Source organism: Colossoma macropomum, unplaced genomic scaffold (assembly GCF_904425465.1).
Source record: "Colossoma macropomum unplaced genomic scaffold, Colossoma_macropomum, whole genome shotgun sequence".
Taxonomy (NCBI): Eukaryota; Metazoa; Chordata; class Actinopteri; order Characiformes; family Serrasalmidae; genus Colossoma; species Colossoma macropomum.
Genome location: NW_023495283.1, coordinates 23,540 through 45,553, shown reverse-complemented (window position 1 = coordinate 45,553; position 22,014 = coordinate 23,540). Strand labels below are relative to the sequence as shown.

General features: G+C 36.6%; 1 protein-coding gene across 1 annotated transcript in view; it reads right to left on the bottom strand.

The window, feature by feature from the left end:
- LOC118801596 overlaps positions 1 to 19,127 on the bottom strand; it is a 31,779-nt gene extending 12,652 nt beyond the window's left edge. Inside the window, exons 1-5 of the mRNA XM_036561953.1 lie at positions 19,053 to 19,127; positions 11,024 to 11,146; positions 6,667 to 6,834; positions 6,307 to 6,552; positions 1,128 to 1,253 (exon numbers count right to left, since the gene is read on the bottom strand). Of these exons, the coding sequence (XP_036417846.1) occupies positions 1,128 to 1,253; positions 6,307 to 6,552; positions 6,667 to 6,834; positions 11,024 to 11,146; positions 19,053 to 19,083 (694 nt within the window). The 5' untranslated portion in view covers positions 19,084 to 19,127. The remainder of the gene's footprint in view (positions 1 to 1,127; positions 1,254 to 6,306; positions 6,553 to 6,666; positions 6,835 to 11,023; positions 11,147 to 19,052) is intronic.
- Between the last annotated feature and the right edge of the window lie 2,887 nt (positions 19,128 to 22,014).

Genomic DNA, 22,014 nt, shown 5'->3' with positions numbered 1-22,014 from the left:
AATTAAACTAATAGTTGATTATTATATATTTAATGATTGATTAGCGACCCTTAATGTAAAGTGTTACCGTTTCCGTTTATACTGTTCTTGATCATCATTAACTCCTAGTTCATTAATAGTGAAGAACCATGTGTTTCACTTTATACTGTTCCTGATCATGATTAACTCCTAGTTCATTAATAAAGAGTTACCATGTGTTTCACTTTATAAAACTGTTCTTGATCATCATTGACTCCTAGTTCATTAATAATGAGACCATTGTTTAATTTTATATTGTTCCTGATCATCATTGTCTTCTAATGAAGAACAACAACACCTCATTCATTATCTAACAGACAGTAATTACATAATCACTTGGTAATATGTAGAACCAAGTGAATTTGAAAGCAGGACACATACACAGTCAGATATTTACATGAGCCCTCTCTATAACTGACCCTGCCCTCAAAATTTATGAGTAGTTATTCTAAGAAACCATAGTTACTAAGTAATTCTCTATGAGACTCAGTAGTTATTGTTTAGTTAATAGTGAACTGCCCAAATCATTATTTCCCTATTACCTATTGATAACTCATATAGTTCACTCAGTCCTTGGTAGTTAAGAGTAGTTACTTAAGTGCTAATGCAGTACTACTCATTCATTCCTGCTTAGTTCCTGATTAGTTACTCATTAACTACGAAACAGTATTGTAAGGTGTTACTGAACATAGAATCAATTGAAAATCAATTGAAAATCAAGTTGAAAAGATAAAACACTACTTATCTTGCCTTTTGTACTGTTTGTCTTCAAATACAGGTCAAAGTGGGTTTATAGATCACTGCTGTCTATTTTATTTACATTTTACCTACTGTCTGAACTTTCTTGGAACTGGGTTTGTAGCTTTGTAATTCTCTTAGTTGCTGCATTTCTTGTTTTTTTTTAATCATGTTTTCTCCCTTTTCTCCTTTCCCTGGTTTTAGCAAAATTGATCATGTCTTAAATTTCTTTGCCTTTTTGTCTTTTCACCCCTGCCTGTCCTAATGACTATGATTTTTGCTATACACAACTACATGCAATTACATGGACTAATTCATCTCAGTGATTAATTCACAACTGATACATTTTACTTTGTTATGCATAGCCATACCTGCAGTGCATGTACTGAAGCCTTTTTTGGTCTGGATGCCAAAACCACAGTCACACCTGCAGCTGCCATCAGATGAGTTACAGTAATTATTCAGCCCACAGGAAGATTTACTGCAGGAGGAATGACCTGTGGAAGAAATAGTTTATTAGAGCAAGCCAGCCACATTCTTAGAAACAGAGCTTCACATCTGTACCTCATGTTGCCATAACTTATAACTCTGGGTCTGGGCTGGTTTTGCCCTTGTGGTAGAATTCAGTTTTAAGAAATTTAAGCAAAATTCATTAAAAAAAAATTCAAGGCAAATGTTCAAAACCCAAGAAGATGTTTTCCTGTATATAGTTTCTCCCTGAATGTAACTGGATCCACTTAATTATGAGGTTGTTTAGTGGTTAAAAGGAAAGTTTAGTACTGCAGCCATGCTACCTGCACATTTAATTGATGTCACTTGTAAGTAAAGCTACGACTAACTTCAGTAAACTTCATCTCTATTCTATACACAACACTAACTACTCAATCTGTACTTTACTAAAGCCAAAGCAACTTAAACACCACAATAAACACAGCTTCCTGGTTGGAGTTTGGTAGTTTGGTGAATTTTCCAGTCTTATGATTACTATGATGATTACCGAGGTATGAAAGTGGTGATTTTTGAAAATTAATTTTTTTTTCATTAGAAAACGTTTTCATGAAGAAAACTGACTTACATGCAGCATTTGGGCACAATGTGACTAAAACGTTATGGATGACTAAAGAGGTCTGTTTAAGTTCCTAAGTGGTTTGTGGCTTGGATATGTGCCCAGTGGTTCTATGTTTTGCTGTTGAGCCAATGGATCCATTTGGCATTCGTTAAATTAATAGAAGTAAAGTACTGAGTGTAGGGGTGGGGGAAAAACTTGATTCTTAGATGCATCGCGATGCGAACGTGAACGATTCTGAATTGATTCATAAATGTCAAAAATCGATTTTCTAAATATTTAATTTATAACGTAATGTTGATGGAACGCAAAAGGCGGAATGTGGAAGTGGGTAAGTGCAGCACCCGGACAGTCTGTGGCGGCACATAACAAAAACACAAGTGGATGAGTGAGAAATCCAACCAGCACCCTCTGCATTAAAGCCAGGTTAGATCAGGAGTCACAACCGAGATGTTAAAAAGAGCCATTTTGTCCTTTCAACAAAAATCTAACCACCTTGGGAGCCACAACATTTAATGTCCAGTATGTGTCAGTATGTGTTAATGTCCTAGTATAGACTAAACAATATAAACGCGAGCGCAGACTTACTTTGCCCTGCATTAAGCCTTAGCTATAGCCGCTTTCCTCCCATCTCCGCCAGAAAACTTTTCTTCAGAAGTAGATAAGCTTATTGTAAAATGTCTCTCAATGTTCGACTGATTTACAAAACTGAAGTCGCTTCTCGTTCACCAGCTTCTCGTTCGAATTTTCCTGTTCCACCTTAAATTCTGCCTGAGGTGCTGAATGTAACTGCTGCACATTTAAGGTGGAATGAGAAAATTCGAAAGAGAAGCGACTTCATCTTCGCAGCGTTTTAGTGTTTGATAGTCTCTCATTGCAGATTTAACATATCAGGAAACCAACTACATTGCTTATAAATGCGAGTAAGTCCATTCGTCACAAATGTTCATCTTAATTCTCTGTCCGTCTTTTCGTTCGCTACTGGCTATGCGAGACTTCATTGCTATGTGACCTGCAGTCTGCACGCCAGTTCTCAGTTGTTGAGAACCAGGGCTTTTGCGCTGTGTTGCACACTTTGGAGCTGAGATTCAGCGTCCAGTCTTGAAGATATATTTAACTGACACAGCGACTCCCCCCCCCACCCTCTACAATGAGACCAAAACCGAAGTTATAAAATCACTAAAGAAAACGGGTAGAATAGCGGTAATGTGCTGCGTGGACATCCACTACCACTGGATCTTATGTCACCCTAACAGTGCATTTTATTGCAGATGAGAGGCAGCCAGTGTCTCATGTGCTCCAAACAAGAGCAGTGAATGAGAGCCTTCTAGTTCACTTGCCACATCACTTCCATTTGATTTATTAATGAAAGATATAGGAAGTAAATGCATTATGGATCATTACAAACACTTTGCTTTAAAACTACCAAGTCCTCAGACAGTAGGAAAATAGAAATCCTGTATAGAAAAAAAAAAGATGCATCAAGATGCATCAATAATCGTTTAATAATCATATCGCAGCCCTCTGAATCGTAATCAAATCGAATCGTGAGGTGCCTAAAGATTCCCACCCCTAATTGAGTGTGATCCTTGTGTCAGATGAGTGCAATGGGAAGTGAGAAGTTATAGTAGCTATAGTTGAGAAGGAGTTCTTTTCATCAAATGCTGTCCATTTTTCTCTCCAAACACTGGTGATTGCAGCCAAAGAGTTCCATTGTTCCATTATTCTACAGTACTTGTTTCCAAAATGCTTCTGGCATATCTAGAAGTTTTTCTTCATACTTCAGGCATTTACTTTTATGATGATTTTATTCTTCCATGCAGATTATGTTTGTGTAAACAATGCTACAGTGTAGAACGGTGTTCCCCCACTCCTGTGCCAGCTGCTCCTTCCTTCGATCCCCTTGGCTGATAGCATGTGACTGAAGTGCCCTTGAGCAAGGCACCTAACCCCCAACTGCTCCCTGGGTGCTGTGGATAGGGCTGCCCACTGCCCCAGGCAAGTGTGCTCACTACCCCCTAGTGTGTGTGTTCACTAGTGTGCATGTATGTGGGTGTTTCACAAGTCTAATTCCTCTGTGTGCAAACACTGTTGGCTAATGGTTTTGAATTTATTGCCATTTAGAAGGTTTGCTTTACCTTTATGACTAGCATATGAGCAGCTCCACCAAAGAGATTTCTTGGTGTTCCCTTATCTTAGCTTGACTTCCACAGTTCCAATTAACTGCTATTTCTTAATGACATTTGGATAGTGGAAATTGTGAGCTAGAAGAGCCTTGATATCTTTTCTATAGTCTTTCCCTGCTTTGTAGGCATCAGTTAGCTTTATTTTCAGATCCACTGTCAGCTGTTTAGAGGATCCTATGGTTGTTGAGTTCTAGCACAAAGTTTAAAGAGAATTTATTATGTTATCATTGCCAGTCCAACCTGGCAATTTAGGCCACCAGTATATATTTATTTACATATTTATTTATTTTTCGCATATATACAACCCCATTTCCCAAAAAGTTGGGATGCTGTACAAAATGTAAATATATGTATGCAGTCATGTGCAAATCACTTAAACCCTGTATTTAATAGAAAATAGTACAAAGTACAAATGAAATGTTGAATTTGGGAAATTGTTATTGTATTTTAAAACAAAAAAAAATGTGCCCGTTTTGAATATGATGCCTGCAACAAATTTTGAAATGATTGGGAGAGGAGTAACAGAAGACTGGTAAAGTCGTGTAATGCTAAAAAAAAAAAACAAACAAACAAAAAAACCCGGTGGAACATCTCGTAACTAATTACGTTAATTGGCAACATGTCGGTAACCTGATTGGGTAAAAAGAGCATCCCAGAGAGGCTGAGTCATTCAGAAGTAAAGATGGGGAAGGGTGACTGCATGGGAAAATTTCGAAGAATTCTGAGAAATCCAGAGAAATTTCTGTATGCAAGGGACAAGACCAAAAAAACAATATTCACGGACCATGAACTTTGGACAATCAGGTGGCACTGCACCTGCACCTGCACAATTCTGTAGTGGAAATCACTTCATGGGCTCAGAAACACTTCTGAAAACAATTGCCTGTGAACAAAGCATCCACAAATGCAAGTTAAAACTCATGCAAAGAAGAAACCGTATGTAAACAGGATCCAGTAACACTGTCACCTTCTCTGGGCCTGAGCTCATGTAAAATAGACTGAGGCAAAGTAGAAAAGTATCCTGTGGTCCGACTAATCAAAATTAAAATTTTTTTTGGAAACCATGGACACCGCGTCCTCCAGGCTAAAGAGGAGAGAGACCATCTGGTTTGTTATCAGTGTACAGTTCAAAAGCCAGCATCCGTGTTGATATGGGGGTGCATTAGTGCATATGGCATGGGTGACTTGCACATCTGTGAAGTCACCATTAATGCTGAAGGATATGTACAGGTTTTGGCACCATATGCTGCCATCTAGACAACATCTTTTTCAGGGAAGGCCTTGCTTATTTCAGCAAGACAATGCCAAACCACATTACAGAAGTATGGCTCCATAGTAACCCATTAAAAACCTGTCACTCATTGAAAACATTTGCTGCATTATGAAACAAAATATACGACAAAGGACATGTCGAACTGTTGAGCAGCTGAAATCCTATATCAAGCAAGAATGGGAAAATATTTCACTTTCAAAACTACAGCATTTGGTCCCCTCAGTTCCCAAATGCTCACAGAGTGTTGTTAGAAGAAGAGGTAATCAAATTATCACAATAACATTCCCGTGTCCCAACTTTTTAAAATGTGTTTCTGGCATCAATTCAAAATGGGCATATATATATATATATATATATATATACATATATATATATATATATATATATATAGTTAATAAGTTAATAAGAGTTGATATGTTCTCTTTGTACTACTTTCAAAAAAAACATTTAAATGATTTGCACATCATTGCATTCTGTTTTTATTTACATTTTACTTAAACGGGGTTGTTTATTATGTACAAAGTTACTATGCAGTTGCATTTGCAACAAAATGTTGATTTTTCAACAAAAACCACAAAAACCCTTGAATTTGTTAAGAAAGAACTAAAGTATGATCTTATTTATATATAATGAGTAGTCCATCTGAGTGTTCAGGGACTCCTAAGCAGCCATCCATGACTTTTTTACTGGGTTATTAATATGAAGTGACAAAGAGGCCAAATTCCTTCATTGATCAACATGTGAAAGATTGGAGAAAACACAAATGAAATGATCTTGTGTAATATTAATATTAATAATAATAACTCAAAACACTTTTAGTTTTGCTATTTAAAGACATCCATAAGTAAGTCATTTTGTACTTCTGCTCCAGTAATATTTTACTAAGAGTTCCTTACTTTTATTAAGGTGCAGGAGTATTGTACTTATTCCACCCCCATCTACAACAAATACTGTAATTCTACAAAGTCAAGTCTCAACACTTGCATCTTATGACAAAATCATGCGATGGCTTTAAACATACTCACATGTCCTGTAAACTCCTCTGATTGGAACGAGGTAGTAGAGGATCAGTCCTGCACCACAGTCTAGATTCTGTACACTGACAGTGTCCCTTATGCAGTAGTAGGCCATTCGGTCCCCACTAAAACCTTTAAAGCGGTACCATCCTTCTTGCAAGTTCAGGTCTTTCATTTGCAAGTTAGGGTAAGAGCTGAGGTTAAAACCAATGTTCCTCCATGGATCAGACAGATTGTTGTGACGTTGACAAACATCTGACAACAAGAAGATTGAGTAGGAGTGAATAGCTCCACATGTATATACATGCTAACACAGTAGATTAAATATACAAAAAAATATATTTTTTTCAGACATTTGATGAGCACTACCATAGTCAAGGCATTCTCCCCACTTTCCATCTCTGGTGTAGTTATCAGTCGTGCTGCACCATGGGTTAGGGTGATGAAAAATCACACAGTCATTGTAAAACGCTCCATTGTAAAAGAATGGAAAAATACATGGAGCTCCTTTAGAATTCCCGTTAGCCGTGACACTGCCTGAGCAACACCAAAATGTTAAACATTACAGGTTAATAACTGACATCTGCTTAAAAAAGCTTGATCCTGTAGGCCAAGTTGTAATGGTATATATTGTTATATGTTATAGGTGAAAAGCCCCCAATAAATATTTTACATAATGACTTCAGTTTTTTACTGATAGATTTCATAATGAAATTATTTATGTCTCTTCTCTTTTAACATTATCAAGTGTGTTTTATATTATGTATTAAAAAAAATAATTAAATAAAGAACAGCAAAGATGAAAAGTCCAGCTGAAACCATTCTATGCATTGAATCTCAGACTGGTTCCTTTTGAATCAACTAACTGACCAATCGAAGCATTTTTAGTCAACATAGACCACGTCAGTTTACTAATCATATTTACTTTGTTATATATGTATTCACTTATTTGTTATATTCTCACAATCTGTAGATATTTCTGTAAATGGACATTTGGACAATGTATGCAGGGAGTCTCTGTATACATTTAAGTGTTTTATTTTATTGAGCATCTTGTACTGTAGTTATCTTGATTCTAAGCAAATGTAAAGAAACTCTGCAAATGACAATTTACTTAATGCTCAATTTTTAATAGCTTCTAACTTAGAACATGACACCTTTTGTTTGAAACCATCCATATTTCAAGTGAACAAAAATATTGGAACATGTGACTGGCCAGTGTTTTTTCCTTGTACAGGTGTGCCCTGTTAGATTGATTGTTTAAACACTTAAAAACCACAAGATGAAAACTACTCATCAGCCGTGAGAATTGGAAAGACATACAGAGAGCTAAACTGTGGATGAAGAAAGAATATGCTCATGATCCAGAACACACAAGGTTATCGGTCAAGCATGGTGAAGGTAATGTCAGGGCTTGTGCTTGCATGGCTTCTTTTGGAACAGGCTCATTAATCTTTATTGATGATGTAACTGATGATTGTAGCAGCAGAATGAATACAGAACTCTTTCTGTCTGCCAGTTTACAGAGAAATTAATCCAATCTAATCTGGACAGACTTCATTCTGCATCAAGATAATGACCCAAAATACACAAAAGCCTTCCTCAGGGGAAAAAAATATAAAGGTCTAGACTAGCCGAGTCAACCATCAGACCCTAACGAACTGAAATAAGTTGTGAAAAAAGGAAAAAAAAAGCAAAGACATCACAAAAGAAGAATGCAACAACTTGGTGATATCAGTGGGTCACCAGATTGAAGCAGTTATTGCAAGCAAAGGATATGTACAGAAATAATAAGTATAATTAACTTTAATTTATCTTAAGGCTATCTGTTCCTATACTTTTCCTCACCTAAGAATTGGGTAGTGTGCCACCAAAGATGCCATGTTCTAAGTTGCTTAACACATCTAGATGTAATGATCAGGAAATAAAAGCTGAATTTCTGATCCATGATCTCATATTAATCTTTTGATTTCAAATCCAAATGTCTTCAGTGGACAGCAAAAACAAAAGAATTGGCTTTGTCATTCCAATACTTTTGGAGGAGAGTGTAAGTTGGGTTTGAATTTCATTTTTCATAGTTATTACCACTTTTTTACCTGAAGTAAAATTAGCGTGGCTGTTTTTGCTAAATCCAGGCATTAAGGAGGTAAGAGTTTCATTAATTTCTACAATATGAGCTTTTATTATTTTGGAGCTTCAGCAATAATTGCAAATTGTGAACTTCAAATTACAAACATTCATAAACTTTATTATATTTTTCCTGTGGCACAGGACGTTTCTGAATGTTTTGTATTACAACTGAGCCTGACAGTTTTGAAAAAAACAAGTCTTTGAAAAACTTGGTCTTAAACAACCAGTGAATCAATATATTTTTTTTTTATCTTGTTTTATAAACATGACATGACTGCATGATATAATAAATTAGTTCAGCTTGACTAATTCTGGCACAAAGGGCCATAAAGTAATTAGTGATACTCTGATTGTGCTCAAAGTTAATATATATGTTCAAAATAATCAGCTTAGGAATCTTTTGAAATTTAGCTTGATTCAGCCTTACAATGCTCAACATACTTCCAACAATCTAAAATATCAGAATTTCTGCCTTAGACTAAAATAAAGATATGCCGAAGGTTTCAAATTACACATTTCAATAAGATTTAAGACTTTCAAAATATATGCATGTTCCTATTTTGCACACAATATCCTGTAATTTGATTAAACCCATCTTGATCACAGAATCAGATGTGGCTATATTTTGTCAGAACATTGGAGGGAGCTTCAGCAGTAACAGCAAATGTCATACTTCAAACATATAAACATTCAGGAGCTTTACTGTATTTATTTCTTGACAAATAATATTTCTGAATTTTACACATTCCACTGAGCCTGACAAGTTTGCAAATATGTCTTTAAAAAAATGGTTTTGTTTGTTTTTGTGTTGTTTCCCAGCAAATTATCAAATTTGTGATTTCATATTCCTCCCTGGATTTTTATTGCCTCACCTCACAATTGGTCTTAAAACAACTGGTGAAGTTTCATGGTCAATAAGCACAGGGTGATTCAAAAAGATTCATCCAGTTTCAGAAGGATTTATTTCACTTGTAAACCATTACAGAACAATGCAGTAAATTGAAAATGGTTTAAGTGAGCATAAAGTTTATTATGTAATTTTACAAGTGCTCATTATGACTCCTCCAGCTGTATGGACAACATCAACGCGATAGTCAAATTCATTTCATACTGGATTGAGCATGTTGGGGGTCACTGTACTCAAGGCTCTTTCAATGCGATTTCAGAGATCATCCAGTGTTGTGGAACCAACAACGAATGCTCTGAGCTGTTGGAGGTTCACTGCTGGCAAAAAACACATTGCACAGCTGTGATGGGTTCACTCTTATTGAAGTGGAGAACACTTTCTGCTCAGGGGTCACCATCTCCTTGCAGACTGAAGGGAGCCATCTTCCAGTGATGGTCAGAAACTCTATGACCCCCTCTTTTAATTGGTATGTGATTGGTTCCTAGTTGCCTAACGGTTGTAAAAATATAGCGCTTTTGAAATCAGATCCTTTTCAATCACCCTATATTAAACAAAAACTGTAGGACAGCAAGTTATGCTTTAGTCAGGCTGGCCTGGCTTATTCTGACACAAGGGGTTATAAATCCACTTTGATGCACCTGATTGTGACCAAATTTGATATGCTGAGGAAGCATTTAATATCTGGCTTGAATTGGCCTGGGTTGGCTCTTGCAGTGCTTAATGTACTGCCAATAATTTGAATTATCATTATTTAAGATTAAAATAAAGAAGTGATAATGGATTCATATTACACTTTTCAATAAGACCTAACACATAGCAAATTATGTTCCTAAATTGCAATAAATAAATAAATAAATAAATAAATAAATCCTGTAATTTGATTTAAACCCATCTAAATCACATGGTGAGGTGTGGTTATTTTGGCTGAACACTAGAGGGATTGCAATTCAAATCAAGCAATCAAATCATCATAAGTGTTACTGTATTAGTATTTTGGCAGAGATGTTTTGTGAATGTTATGAATTCCACAGAGCCTGACAATTTTGCAAATACATGTCTTTTAAAAAATTAATCAAAGTTTAAAACGTGAATTTTTCAGACTCCTCCCTGGATTTTACAGGCTCTAAAACTTGGACTTAAAACAACTGCCAATGTCTCTATGCCTTTTAAGCACAGTATGGTTGCATGATACGAGTCAGTCCTTGCAGAATGGCTTATTCTAACACAAGGGGACATAAATCCATCAGTGATGCCTTGATTGTGACCAAATTTGAAATGTACATACATACAAATTATTTGAGGGATTGTTTGAAGTTTGGCTTGAATTTGCCACAGTTGGTTCTTAAAATGCTTAATGAACTGCCAACAATCTAACGTATCATTATTTCTTTCTAAGATTAAAATAAAGAAATAATAATGGCTTCAAATTGCACGTCACTAAGACTTAACAATTTTCAAATACATGCATGTTCCTAAATAACACAGGACATGAAAAAATGTTTTACACTAAAAACATATAACACTAAAGGTGCAAGTGGGCTTATAAGTGGGTGAATTTGGGGGCTTTTCCTTTATATATTGTTATATATTGTTATATATTACATTCATAGTTATATATCTGTAGAGCTCAAGTGATGCTAACAGTAATGTTACAGAGCATGAGTGAAGGTGAGTGTAGGCTTTACTTACAGTAAAGTGCAGGTCTAATCCCTTTGCGAAGGGCATTGCATTTTGTGGCTGTAGATGGTTTTGTAGGTAGTGCTGCAGTTAGTACTGTAGGTAGTTCTGTAGTTAGTATGAGCACAATGACCCCTGGTGGAGAGATATGCATGTTTAACCAGTTCCAATCAGTGGCAGTACACAAGCTTTACAAATTCAAGTTTTATTTTAATTATTAATCGACAGTTAAATCCTAAAGCAACCAATGATTATTTCAATAAGGCTTTGCCATTAAAGTGTAGTGATTCTGCATTGTTTTAATACATAAATCAATTATTTTTTAAAAATCACAAATAATGCATTGTAATTTTATTTATATTCAAAGGCAAAACACTGCCTTTTTATTTAGATCATATTCTAACAGGATTAAAGAAGTATTTGATAGCCTACTGTTAGAAATTGTAGAATATTCTTTGGAAACAGGCATTTTTTCTAGACACACCAAATACAGCAGTAGTGAGAACTTTATTGAAGAAACCTAGCCTTTATTTTTCAGTTTTTTTTGCAGTTCTAGATAGGGCTGTAATCAAGAACACATTTGTTGAATGCAATCATAGTCCAAGACCATGACTGGTTGAGATCAAATCAAGACTGAGTCTAAAGGGGCCCAAGACCAACTCAAGATGCAGGATGAGTCTAAATAAAAGCAAGACTGAATAAAGCCAATAAAGCCAGAGTCCAAATGAAAGTGAGACAGAGTCAAGACCTAAATATCCAACCCTTAATTAATTTTTTATCTCTTTCCCATAAATTACTGGAAAAATATAAAGAAAGATTTTCTTTCTACAAAGCAAAATTGTATGTACAAAAAATCCTCCTCTACTTACAAACAGAAATGTGACATGAATGTAAATTAACCTCTGAAATGCTTCACCTCTGTGCAACACTTTACTGCCAGGTTCGATGCCATCCAATCAAGAGTTGGAGACATGCTTTTCAAACTACTGTAAACTCCAGCCTTCCTACATAATGTCACTAACCAATAAGAGACATTAAACTACAGATACTGTTATTTAACTCGCTAATTGCAAATATATGCCTCTGAGTACATTTAATAATGATCACTAGGCAAAACAGTTATGCAAGGCTGTCAAAATTAGTAAAACCTCATTTATATGACAGAGCACTGTTGTATGAACAAATGTTAGATTTAGTTTCCTCAGTTGCGACAGCTGTATCTGGCAATACATACACAACAAGATACCCCTGTGACAGAATGCTTCAGAGTTACTTAAATAAATGGCATATATAAAGAACAGCAAATAATTTAGGCTACTTGTTGAGATAAAATGTAATTTTAATAAATCTATTTACCCAATTAAAACATCAGTTAAATAGCAGGAATGAACCCAAAAGTACATACAAGATTGTGAAAATCAGCAGAGGAGGGCCGCTTAAATATATAGGGACAAAAAATAAATTACCTTGAAGGGTGGGGATGAGAATGTTTAACTAGAGGTTAAGAGGTTTAAACTAGAGTTTTACAGCACCAGAGCTCAGCTCTGTTTGCGTGGAGATTAACTGGTGCTGAAGCTCCAGTTCACTCTGGCCCAGTTCTTCCCCTGAGTTAAGTATGAGGCCAAGCATGCTGGTGACAGTTAAAAGAAAGAAAATATTTTCTTTTCTTTTTTTTTAAATGATAATTGAACTTGGTTGAAACCAGAAAATAAATGTGGTAGGACTGTAGTGGGGGATTGCCACTTAATTCATCTATTTCTCACTTAAAAGTAATTTCTCACTTACTTTTAGCTTCATCTCACATTAGGGTTTTCCTGTAGCCTGTGATTGTTTAATCAGATTGTGATAATTACACACACCACTAAACAAGTGATAACTTTAATAAAGGGTGATTTATTAAGAACAAGGTCAATAGGCACTAAATACCAGATTAATATGTATGCACAGAGAAATTAGAGACATGAGATTCACCGGATGAACATACTGTAGCTGAAACTCAGAAATAGTTATTTTATGGGATTTGAGCAATACGCAGAATGGAATATAAATGCTAGTGTAGCAACTAATCCAGGTTCAAAATAAATACAAATTTGAGGGTGCCTTACTGCTTATTCATAGAGGAGGTTGAGAGCCCCTGGTGTTGTGTGTATGTGGACTGGATGATCTCTGGTTAGGGGCGATGCAATAGGAGAGGTGAACCCCAAGAGTGTCACATCCAACCAGACATGGATTGGCAACACAGGCTACCAGCTGGCTCGGCCAGTATTTGTGAAGATGACGGTGAAGATGACAGACTCTTCTGTTTTTTTCTGCAGTAGCTGGCTGGTGATGTATGGGCCGCTAAAGCAAACTTCTGTGATGGCTTGCTGGTGCTGTTTTATTTCTATCTGAAATTCTTAAAGTATGCTCACAGATTTTGCAATGACCTATTGTTGGCCAATCAAAATTTTCAAATGGAATCAACACAGTCAAATAATCAACAACACTTCTTCCATATTTCTATGTGAGTGAAGAAAAAAAAGCAAACTGAACATAGACATGATGAACTGAGACATGAAACAAACAAAAAATCTGTAGATTTAAATTGCAAAGTATGAGCTCTTAAATTCTTGTGTTACCTTTTTTCTCATTCTTTTCTGTCTGTCCTGCTGTCCTTTTTGTGGGTGGAGCTAAGGTGAGGAAAAAGCGGTTTCTGGCTTTATTTCCTAATGAATGGGCAATCTCTATGTCTGAGTATCTGCTCAAATTCATCATAAAATAACTTCACATACATAGATTTCTGAGCGTGGTTGCATAACATAAAGTAAAAGAATATTATAATACTCTAATTTCATATTAGCATTATTACTGTTTTAAAGGTAAAAATTTCCAGAAACTGATGAACATACAACCTATTATATTTGAAGTACTCTGATTTCACACAATGGTTACATAAAGTTACTTGGAACGATGAATGATTACTAAGAAAAGGAATTGAAATTTCTTAAGAACATAATTCTGAAGTTAGTGTTAATCAACACTATAACCTCTCTAAACAATGCTTAAATAAAAGAGAAGTTACAATTTATAGAATAAAAGAAAGACAATGTACATTATCAACTTAACAGTGGATATTTATGGCAGAACCTCTATTATGCTTGAAGTATTGCATTTTTCGTGGGAATAGTTACACAAGTTACACATTTACTTACACAGTTCTACTTCAAGGAGGAAGTTAAATTAACATGATTACAAAGGAATAAAGCAAATATGAGGGTAAAACATGATTCACAGGAATATATTTAACTTTCTAACCTTATTAGATTTCTAAAACTAATTAAATGAGAAGGATTTCTAAACTATCAAAACAATAATTTAAATGAAAGAAACGGGTTACAGTTTTAGAGTCATAAAATAACTATAACAGATGTAGGAAATCTTAGTATTAATTCATATCAGTTCTTCATGGGGTAATATGAGTTTGAGTTACACATTGATATTTTAACAGAGAGACATAGAGAACATTCACAGTTTAATAAGAAAAGCATTAGTCATTCGATTTGATTAAAGATTGGCATGCTGTACAGTTTGCAACAGAGTGGGAGAATCAAGCTGGGGTTTTAAACTAAGGAAGGAATTTATGACCTACGGAATGCACTCATATGCAAGGGGGTGGTGGGAAAGTGTGGTGAACTGTGTGTTTGCAAAAAGTGATTTTGTGAGTGGGTCCATCAGCACTGCAGACTTGGGTTATCTGGCTGTGGTGTATTTTATCTTGGTCCTTGAGCCAGATGTCTTCCTCACACAATGGCTGTAAAAGGTTGAGGAAGGTGTAGGACGATAAGATGTATGTGTGTGGGGAAGATAGATAGATAGATAGATAGAGGGACCCCAGAAGGGAATTTCCGAAAGTCGTAAAACTTAGTTTGTATCCAGAATTTACTTTTGTTAAGTCAAAAGTCTCCAGACATACTAAGTTGGTTGAGAAGAGAGATGGTTATGAGGTCAAGTACTCCTCTCTTGTACATGCTGCCATGAAGTAAGAAAGATGTCAGATAAGGGGGTTGAGAGAGTCCTTAGAGAATTCTGGGGCCATAAACTTGGTGGGCCAGATTTTGACCAGACATCCTGATGTCTTGTGATTCCTCTTTCTATCTTAAGTCAAAAGGGTTAACTTTGTCCCAAGAATTCTGCTCAGTTCATGAATAACAGTAACTGAATCTGCTACAGGACTGATGGCTAAGATCAAGATACAAAATCAGAGAACAAATACTACTGAGTTCAAGGCAAGTCTGAGCCAATAAAAAAAGTAAATGAAAAATGAATGATAGAATTATATTCTCTGTGAGGTACCGCCAGGCTCTGTACTTGGTCCACTTTTTTTTCTTTGTTTATGTTACTGCTGTGTCAGATTATTAAAAAGCATGGAGCAGGGGTATCGCAAAGCCAGTTTTAGGTGGGCTAAATATTATTTAGCTTCTATGCCAAGTAAATGTACATTACTAGTTCAAATCATCTATAGTTTATTCTCATCCATTCTTCATTACTCAACCACGCCATCAACCTGAGGAAGGCACACCTGCTGCTCTAATGCAATGGTGCCTCTGCTGTGCTCCCAGTGATTTACTAACATAATGTGCAAAATGAAACCCCAATTATATAAGACCTTATAAGATGTAAGCCGATCTCTATCAGATCTGGGGAAGGTCTCAGGTTTTACTCACTCTGCAAAGTGACATCGGTCAGTAACTACTGAAGATGAAGACAAGATTTTGGCTATAAGCTCACTTAAAATAAACATTAGACCTTTTTCAAAATCTGAAATATATGGAGTGAAACAGTATATTCTTACAAAGTGAAGATACAATATAGATTTGTGGCAAAATATATTTGGAGCATTAGGAGAAATCTAACATTAACTTTAGGCCTGTACAACAAACACAAGCTGATTTAATCTCAAATTGGGTCAGTGGAATCACTCGCAGTCAAGTGACCTGCATTGGCAGTTACAAAAGCACCTAAATAATAAACAGCTTTGATAGATGGAGTATTTATTGACTGGATATGAAATGAAACAGTGAATAGCCATTAACGATGGATTGATAGGTATGCATAAAACTAGACACACATCATTCATCTCATGAACATATAAGAGTTGGCTGAGAATAGCTATTTTATGGAGAATTAAGCAGCATCAGAGAGTAGAGGCTAGTGTAACAACTGATCAAGGTTTAAATTAAAAAGGGGGCAGAGTAACACAGCACAGAGCCTGAGGTGGGTGTGCCTTACTGCTTGATTAGTGGAGGATGAGAACCACTGTTCGGTGGGCTGATGACCCAGTGATCCGGGCCTCCAGAGAATAAACCCCAAAAGCACCTCTGCTTAGGGCCTGGACTTGGCTTGAGGGGGCTCAGCTGGTTGGTTGGTCTCTCAGGAGGCTGGGAGCTTGCCAGTTCTTCTGCAGTAGCTGGTGACATCAAGCCGTAGTTTGAACGGGTCGCGGAGGCAGACTGCTATGGTGGCTTTGCAGGTTGGCACTGGTTTATTTCTGTCTGTAACTTCTATAATTTCTGTCTGTGAGTCTAATACCTGTTGGGAATTGTTTTATTTTGTTTTATTTTCTAGTTTTCTGTTTTTTTCCCTTTGTTTTAGTTGTTATTCATTGTTAAACAGAATGCTGAAGGGTTGTTTTTTGGGACAGCCACTTATGCTCTGTTCTCATGGTTTGAACAATAAAAGCATTTTATGACACTTCCTAAAGACAGGAACAGAACACTCATCACAATATCAACTCTGGTCGTTTTATGACACTAAGGTATTTATGATAGGATCTACTCCTACTTTGGCCCTTTACGATGGTACCAAGGGACCTGGGGTTGATGATATAAGCATAAGAATTTTGGGACTGAGTTTCTGTTTTAGACTGGTTTTGGGAGCAGAACTAAGAAAGCGCTCATTCTTTCTTTGAATAAACCATCATTGATTCTGTGAACCCTAGTCTGCTGAATCTCCTCCAAGGCAAGATCAAAGATTTTCTTCATACCTAAAACACCTCTTTCAGATTACTGTAAGTGAGCAGTAAAAGAAGCAAAACTGAATGGAGACACAACAAACTGTGACACAGAAAAAAAAAAAAAATCTGCAGATTTAAAGTGCAAAGGATAGAGGGCTCTTCTTGTTCGTTCTTGCCGGCTACATTTTTTACTTTCCTTGCTTCCTGGAGTTAAAAATACTAAATTAAAAGCAGATGGCCATTTAATACTAGAGACTCATCTTTCTTAATCCATCCATCACAAAATAAAGTCACCCAAGTTCAGTCACATCTTCTCTTCATTCCACAACCCCACACAAAGAGACATATCTATCCTGCTAAATAAAAAGAACCAGAAGGATGGTTTATTATAATTTATTAAACATTAACATTAACAATACTCCTATAACCCTTGCAAATATTATGGCCTGAACACCGATGATCCATGCTTTCTGACTCACCGATCATTATTGGTGGTGACTTTAATACCATCCTTGACACACATTTAGACAGAACATCTTACCCACGCAGTACAAGAATTTGGCAATACCCAGAAACATTAAAGAAAACATTATTCTTTATACAATAATTCAGACATGAAGATTTTAAATATAGCAACAAAATTGGAAAATTCAGATAACAAACAACAATCCCAGCAATTAAAGACACAGCAGGCATGATCAGACAGACATCCCAAGAAATAAATAATGCTTTTAAAATATTCTAGAAAAATTTTAACTCATTTGAACATGCTCCAGTAACAGAAAATATCAATCTCTTTCTTAATAATGTAAAACTGCCAAAACTAACAGAAGAACAAAAAACACTCTAGATGACCATTAAGACCAGAAGAGTTCTATAATGCCCTCATGCAGTTGCCTAACAATAAAGCACTAAAGCCTGATGAAGTTTTATAAACATTTATGGACCATAATAGCCCCGGTTTTCAATAGAATGGTAGAAGTAAAATGGAATATGAAATGACCCACTCTCATAAGGATGCCCACTCTCTCTGTTCCTGTTCTTGATTTTTCTAGAACCATTAGCTGCCACTATCTGTCAAAATGCAAATATCAAGGGTATTCGGACGCTAAGCCTACAAAAATCACAAAATCTGTCTTTACGCATTTACTGTTTCTTCAAAACCCCACTTCTTCATTTCATGAAACTATATAATCAATCAGGAAATACCCCAAAATATTCAATTACTCAATTCTTCAGGGCCAAATGAACCATCCTACCTCTCAATATGAAGGTATCAAACACAACAGACCAGACTTTACCTATCCACCCAAGTTCTCAGCACATAACAAACAGCTGTCAGAGCTGTATAAACTTAACTTTAAGCCACTACTTAAAATTATAATTGATGAAGTTTAATCCCCCAGATAATACCTAAGACAATCCATTAAAAATTGACATGCTTATGTGATGCATATCACTGCATGGGCTTGGGAATACTTTGAGAACCATTGTCAATAAAGACTGCCCTTTGCTGTATCCGTGAATACAAATTAAAACTGTACTATGCTATGCACAGTAGAAGTCAAGAACATGTAGAAACCTTGCCGACTTCTCTGGGCTTGAGCTAATCTGAAATGGACTGATGCGTAGTAGAAGCATGTTTTGTGGTCTGATGGGCCAAACTTACAGATTGCTTGGAAAAAAAAAATCCCCTTTGTGTTCTAAAGAAGTAAAGGACTTCTTTAGATTGCTAAAGGACATTTGTAAGGATTTTTAGATTGTTACCAGCACAAAGTTTAAAAGCCAGGGTCTGTTGTCTCCTTGGGGAGTATTAGTAGGCAACTTGCACATCTGAGAAAGCACCATTAACACTGAATACATGTTGATATGCTGCCTTCAACATAACTCACTACAAATAGTTAGTCACTACCCACCCCTGATTTGCCAATGTAATTAACATGCCACTTTCACAAATAAGGATAATTTTACAAAATATTTCATACAGGATGTCTACAAGCCCCCCACGTGAACCCACCTTTCCCTAAAATGACAGAGGACCTTACTTACTTGTAAAATGGTAGTTGATATTCACATTCATTTTTCTAAATCCTTGATTCTCATCGACAGTTCACAGATAACAGATGAGATATGAGTCTGAAGATATGCAGCTGGGATTTTAATATTTGAAATTCTCATTCATTTGCATTTTGAGGGTGTGACTTGTCTAAAGGCAGTGGAACAGTTTTTCCACGAACAATGTATCTTTTGTCTACAGAAAACTATTGTTGTGTATGGTATCTGTACAAGATAAATTTGAATGTCACAAGCAGGATACGCATACAGATATGCAAATTCATCTGGGGCTGTTACATGTCACCACTCATTTGTGTTCTTTACTGGAAAATGTTTTTGAATATGTTTTCAAAAACAACAGTCTGTGGTTGATTTTTTGTATTTCAGTCAAATGACCCCTTTCCATGCTGGTTACTTGTAAATTTCTCCATTGTGGGACTAATAAAGGATTATCTTATCTTATCTTGGAGTACTGGGAATCCAACCATGTCTCATGTTGACATTATCTTTACATCAGGCAACCCTATTGCTGACAGACGTGCAGTCATCATCCAACCAGTGAGGCAGAGTTGTTAAATTTGTCTATTGAAATCAATACTGAATTTAATTGAGCTTAACAGAGAAAATACAATATTCGTCACTATGACCATGAAATTCTGTCACCTAGCTTTTTTTTTTCCCTTTTTTGTCGTAAGTCCCCAAACATTTATTAAAAGCTGTTAAAAGGAAAGGTGATGTAACACAGTGGAAAGCATATATATATATATATGATATATATATATACATATATATATATATATATATATATATATATGCATTAGTATATGATTCACTAGTTAAGAAGGCCTTAAAAGCTGATTACTGTTACGTGAGACTCTGTAGCTGTTAACTGCGCTCCGAATCAAATCAATCAGCCACAAGACTCCGGAGATCGACACCCTTTTCGGCTCTTCCTGTTGCCTTCGAATTGTGAATTAGCTACCTATGCTGAAGATTGCCACGAAAAAGTGGTAGGAGGCATTGTGACTCATTGGAAACTGCATGAATATGCACAAGTTCGACTTGTGTGACTACATGTGGCGCCCTTCCCTGTAATCTCTGGGGCTCTCTGGTGTTTGATTTAGTGCATTGCAAGTAACAGAAATCTCTGGAGTCCTCTCGTGGTTGATTTAGTGCATTGCAAGTGAGAGAAATCTCTGGTACCCTCTGGTGGTCAATTGAGTACATTGCAAATAAGTTAATCTTGCCTTCCTGTGTGGGTGCCCAGCACTGTAGAGGATAAACATAGAGGAAAATGACATGAATGTTTGAGTGAGTTTCGTCTTATGAAGACCAAAGTTTGGTTATTCTTCTGTTCTTCTTCTGATACATTTCTATTAATGTTGTGTTACCGTTTTATCAGTAGTGAACTAAATGTTCTCTGGACTTTTGTCGATTTTGTTGAACAGTGCGCTACATCTTATTTATTGTAAAGCTTTGGACTTTTGCCATTGGTTACAGTGTGCTGTCTCACGTATAGTGAAGCAGAATATGTGCTGCTCTCATGTTTCCTTTGACTATTGTCACGCATTCGGTGAACTCTCTGAAAGAAACGGACTTCATCTCCCAGAATCCTCTGGGAGATCACATGACTCGGCAACATCCCTCGGACTCCGACTCCGACACGGACTCCATTGCCCACAATTCTATAAGAGATCACGTGACTTCTGACACTGGCTCACGTTCCAATCAGCGCTCCAAATCACCTGAATATTAACTGGCAGCACCTGTGTAGTTTACTTTATAAGCCCGGGCTTTAGTCTAATTCAGTGCGAGGTATTGTTTCCTGTTGAACTACCGAGCGTTTGTATACTGACTGCCATTATCTCGTGTTTGAACCTTTGCTTTGTGTATATTGACTCTGCCTTTTTGTCTTTTCCCTTTTGTGCTTTTGCCTCTACGGACTGATCTGTGTTTTGGAACTTTTTGCCTGTATTTTTGACTTCGTCTTTTGCTCTGCCCTTTTTCGGTTTGTTCGCCTAGTATTATTAAACGCCAGCATCTTTTACTTCCGCGAGTGTCTGGTTTCTGTTGACTCGTCACAACTATTCTCTAAGCATTTGTTAATTTTTAACACTCTTCCATATGTATACACCATTTATAATTTACTCTTGCTGTTGAGTTTCTGTCATTTCACCTGCCATTTAATAATAATGTGATTTTGACATATTTGAATAAGCATTATAATACGTTTGGAATACTTGGTATGTACTTGGATTTAAAATTACGTTTAGGTTTAGCCTACTGTAATTCCCTAAATGACAGTTTCCTAAGGAAACATCTCTAAGTTGCGTTGTAATTTACAATCCACATACATTATTTCACTCAACCATTGTGGATGGCCATTGCAACATTTCATAGGAGCCTAGTAGGTGAAATTAATATAGTATTCGCTGACAGGATCTGCTGATTGTGGCTTCCTCCGGGTCCACTGTTGCATTTCGTTTGTCTCGTGCTGGTCAGGTCTATATGGCTCTGCTTTGACACTGTAGGTGTTCCCATTGCCTGGGGTGTCTCAATTTTGGTGGTTTATCGTACCTAGACTTTGGTCAATCCTAGGGCCACCTAAAGGCGCACTGCCAGCAATGCCTACTTTAAATGGTTTTGACTCAGCAACGTGGGTCCTTCCAATTTTGAGTCTCTACCTTTGGGAGTTGGCGTTCCCATTGGTAGAAGATTCTCAGTATCAGGTTTATTGTACCTGAATCTTGTCCCTTCTGAGCTCAACCCCTAAAGATGGGCTCAGTCAGATTCAGCAATGTGAGTCTTTATCCCCTGGTTTTGAGTTTGCTTCCCTTTGGGCTGAACCACCTGGAGGTACCCTCCACGAGAGTTGTTATACCCATGGCTGTTCAATTTTGAGTCTACCCCCGAGGCAAACACCGACACAAGTGACACCTCACTGGGGAGTCTAATT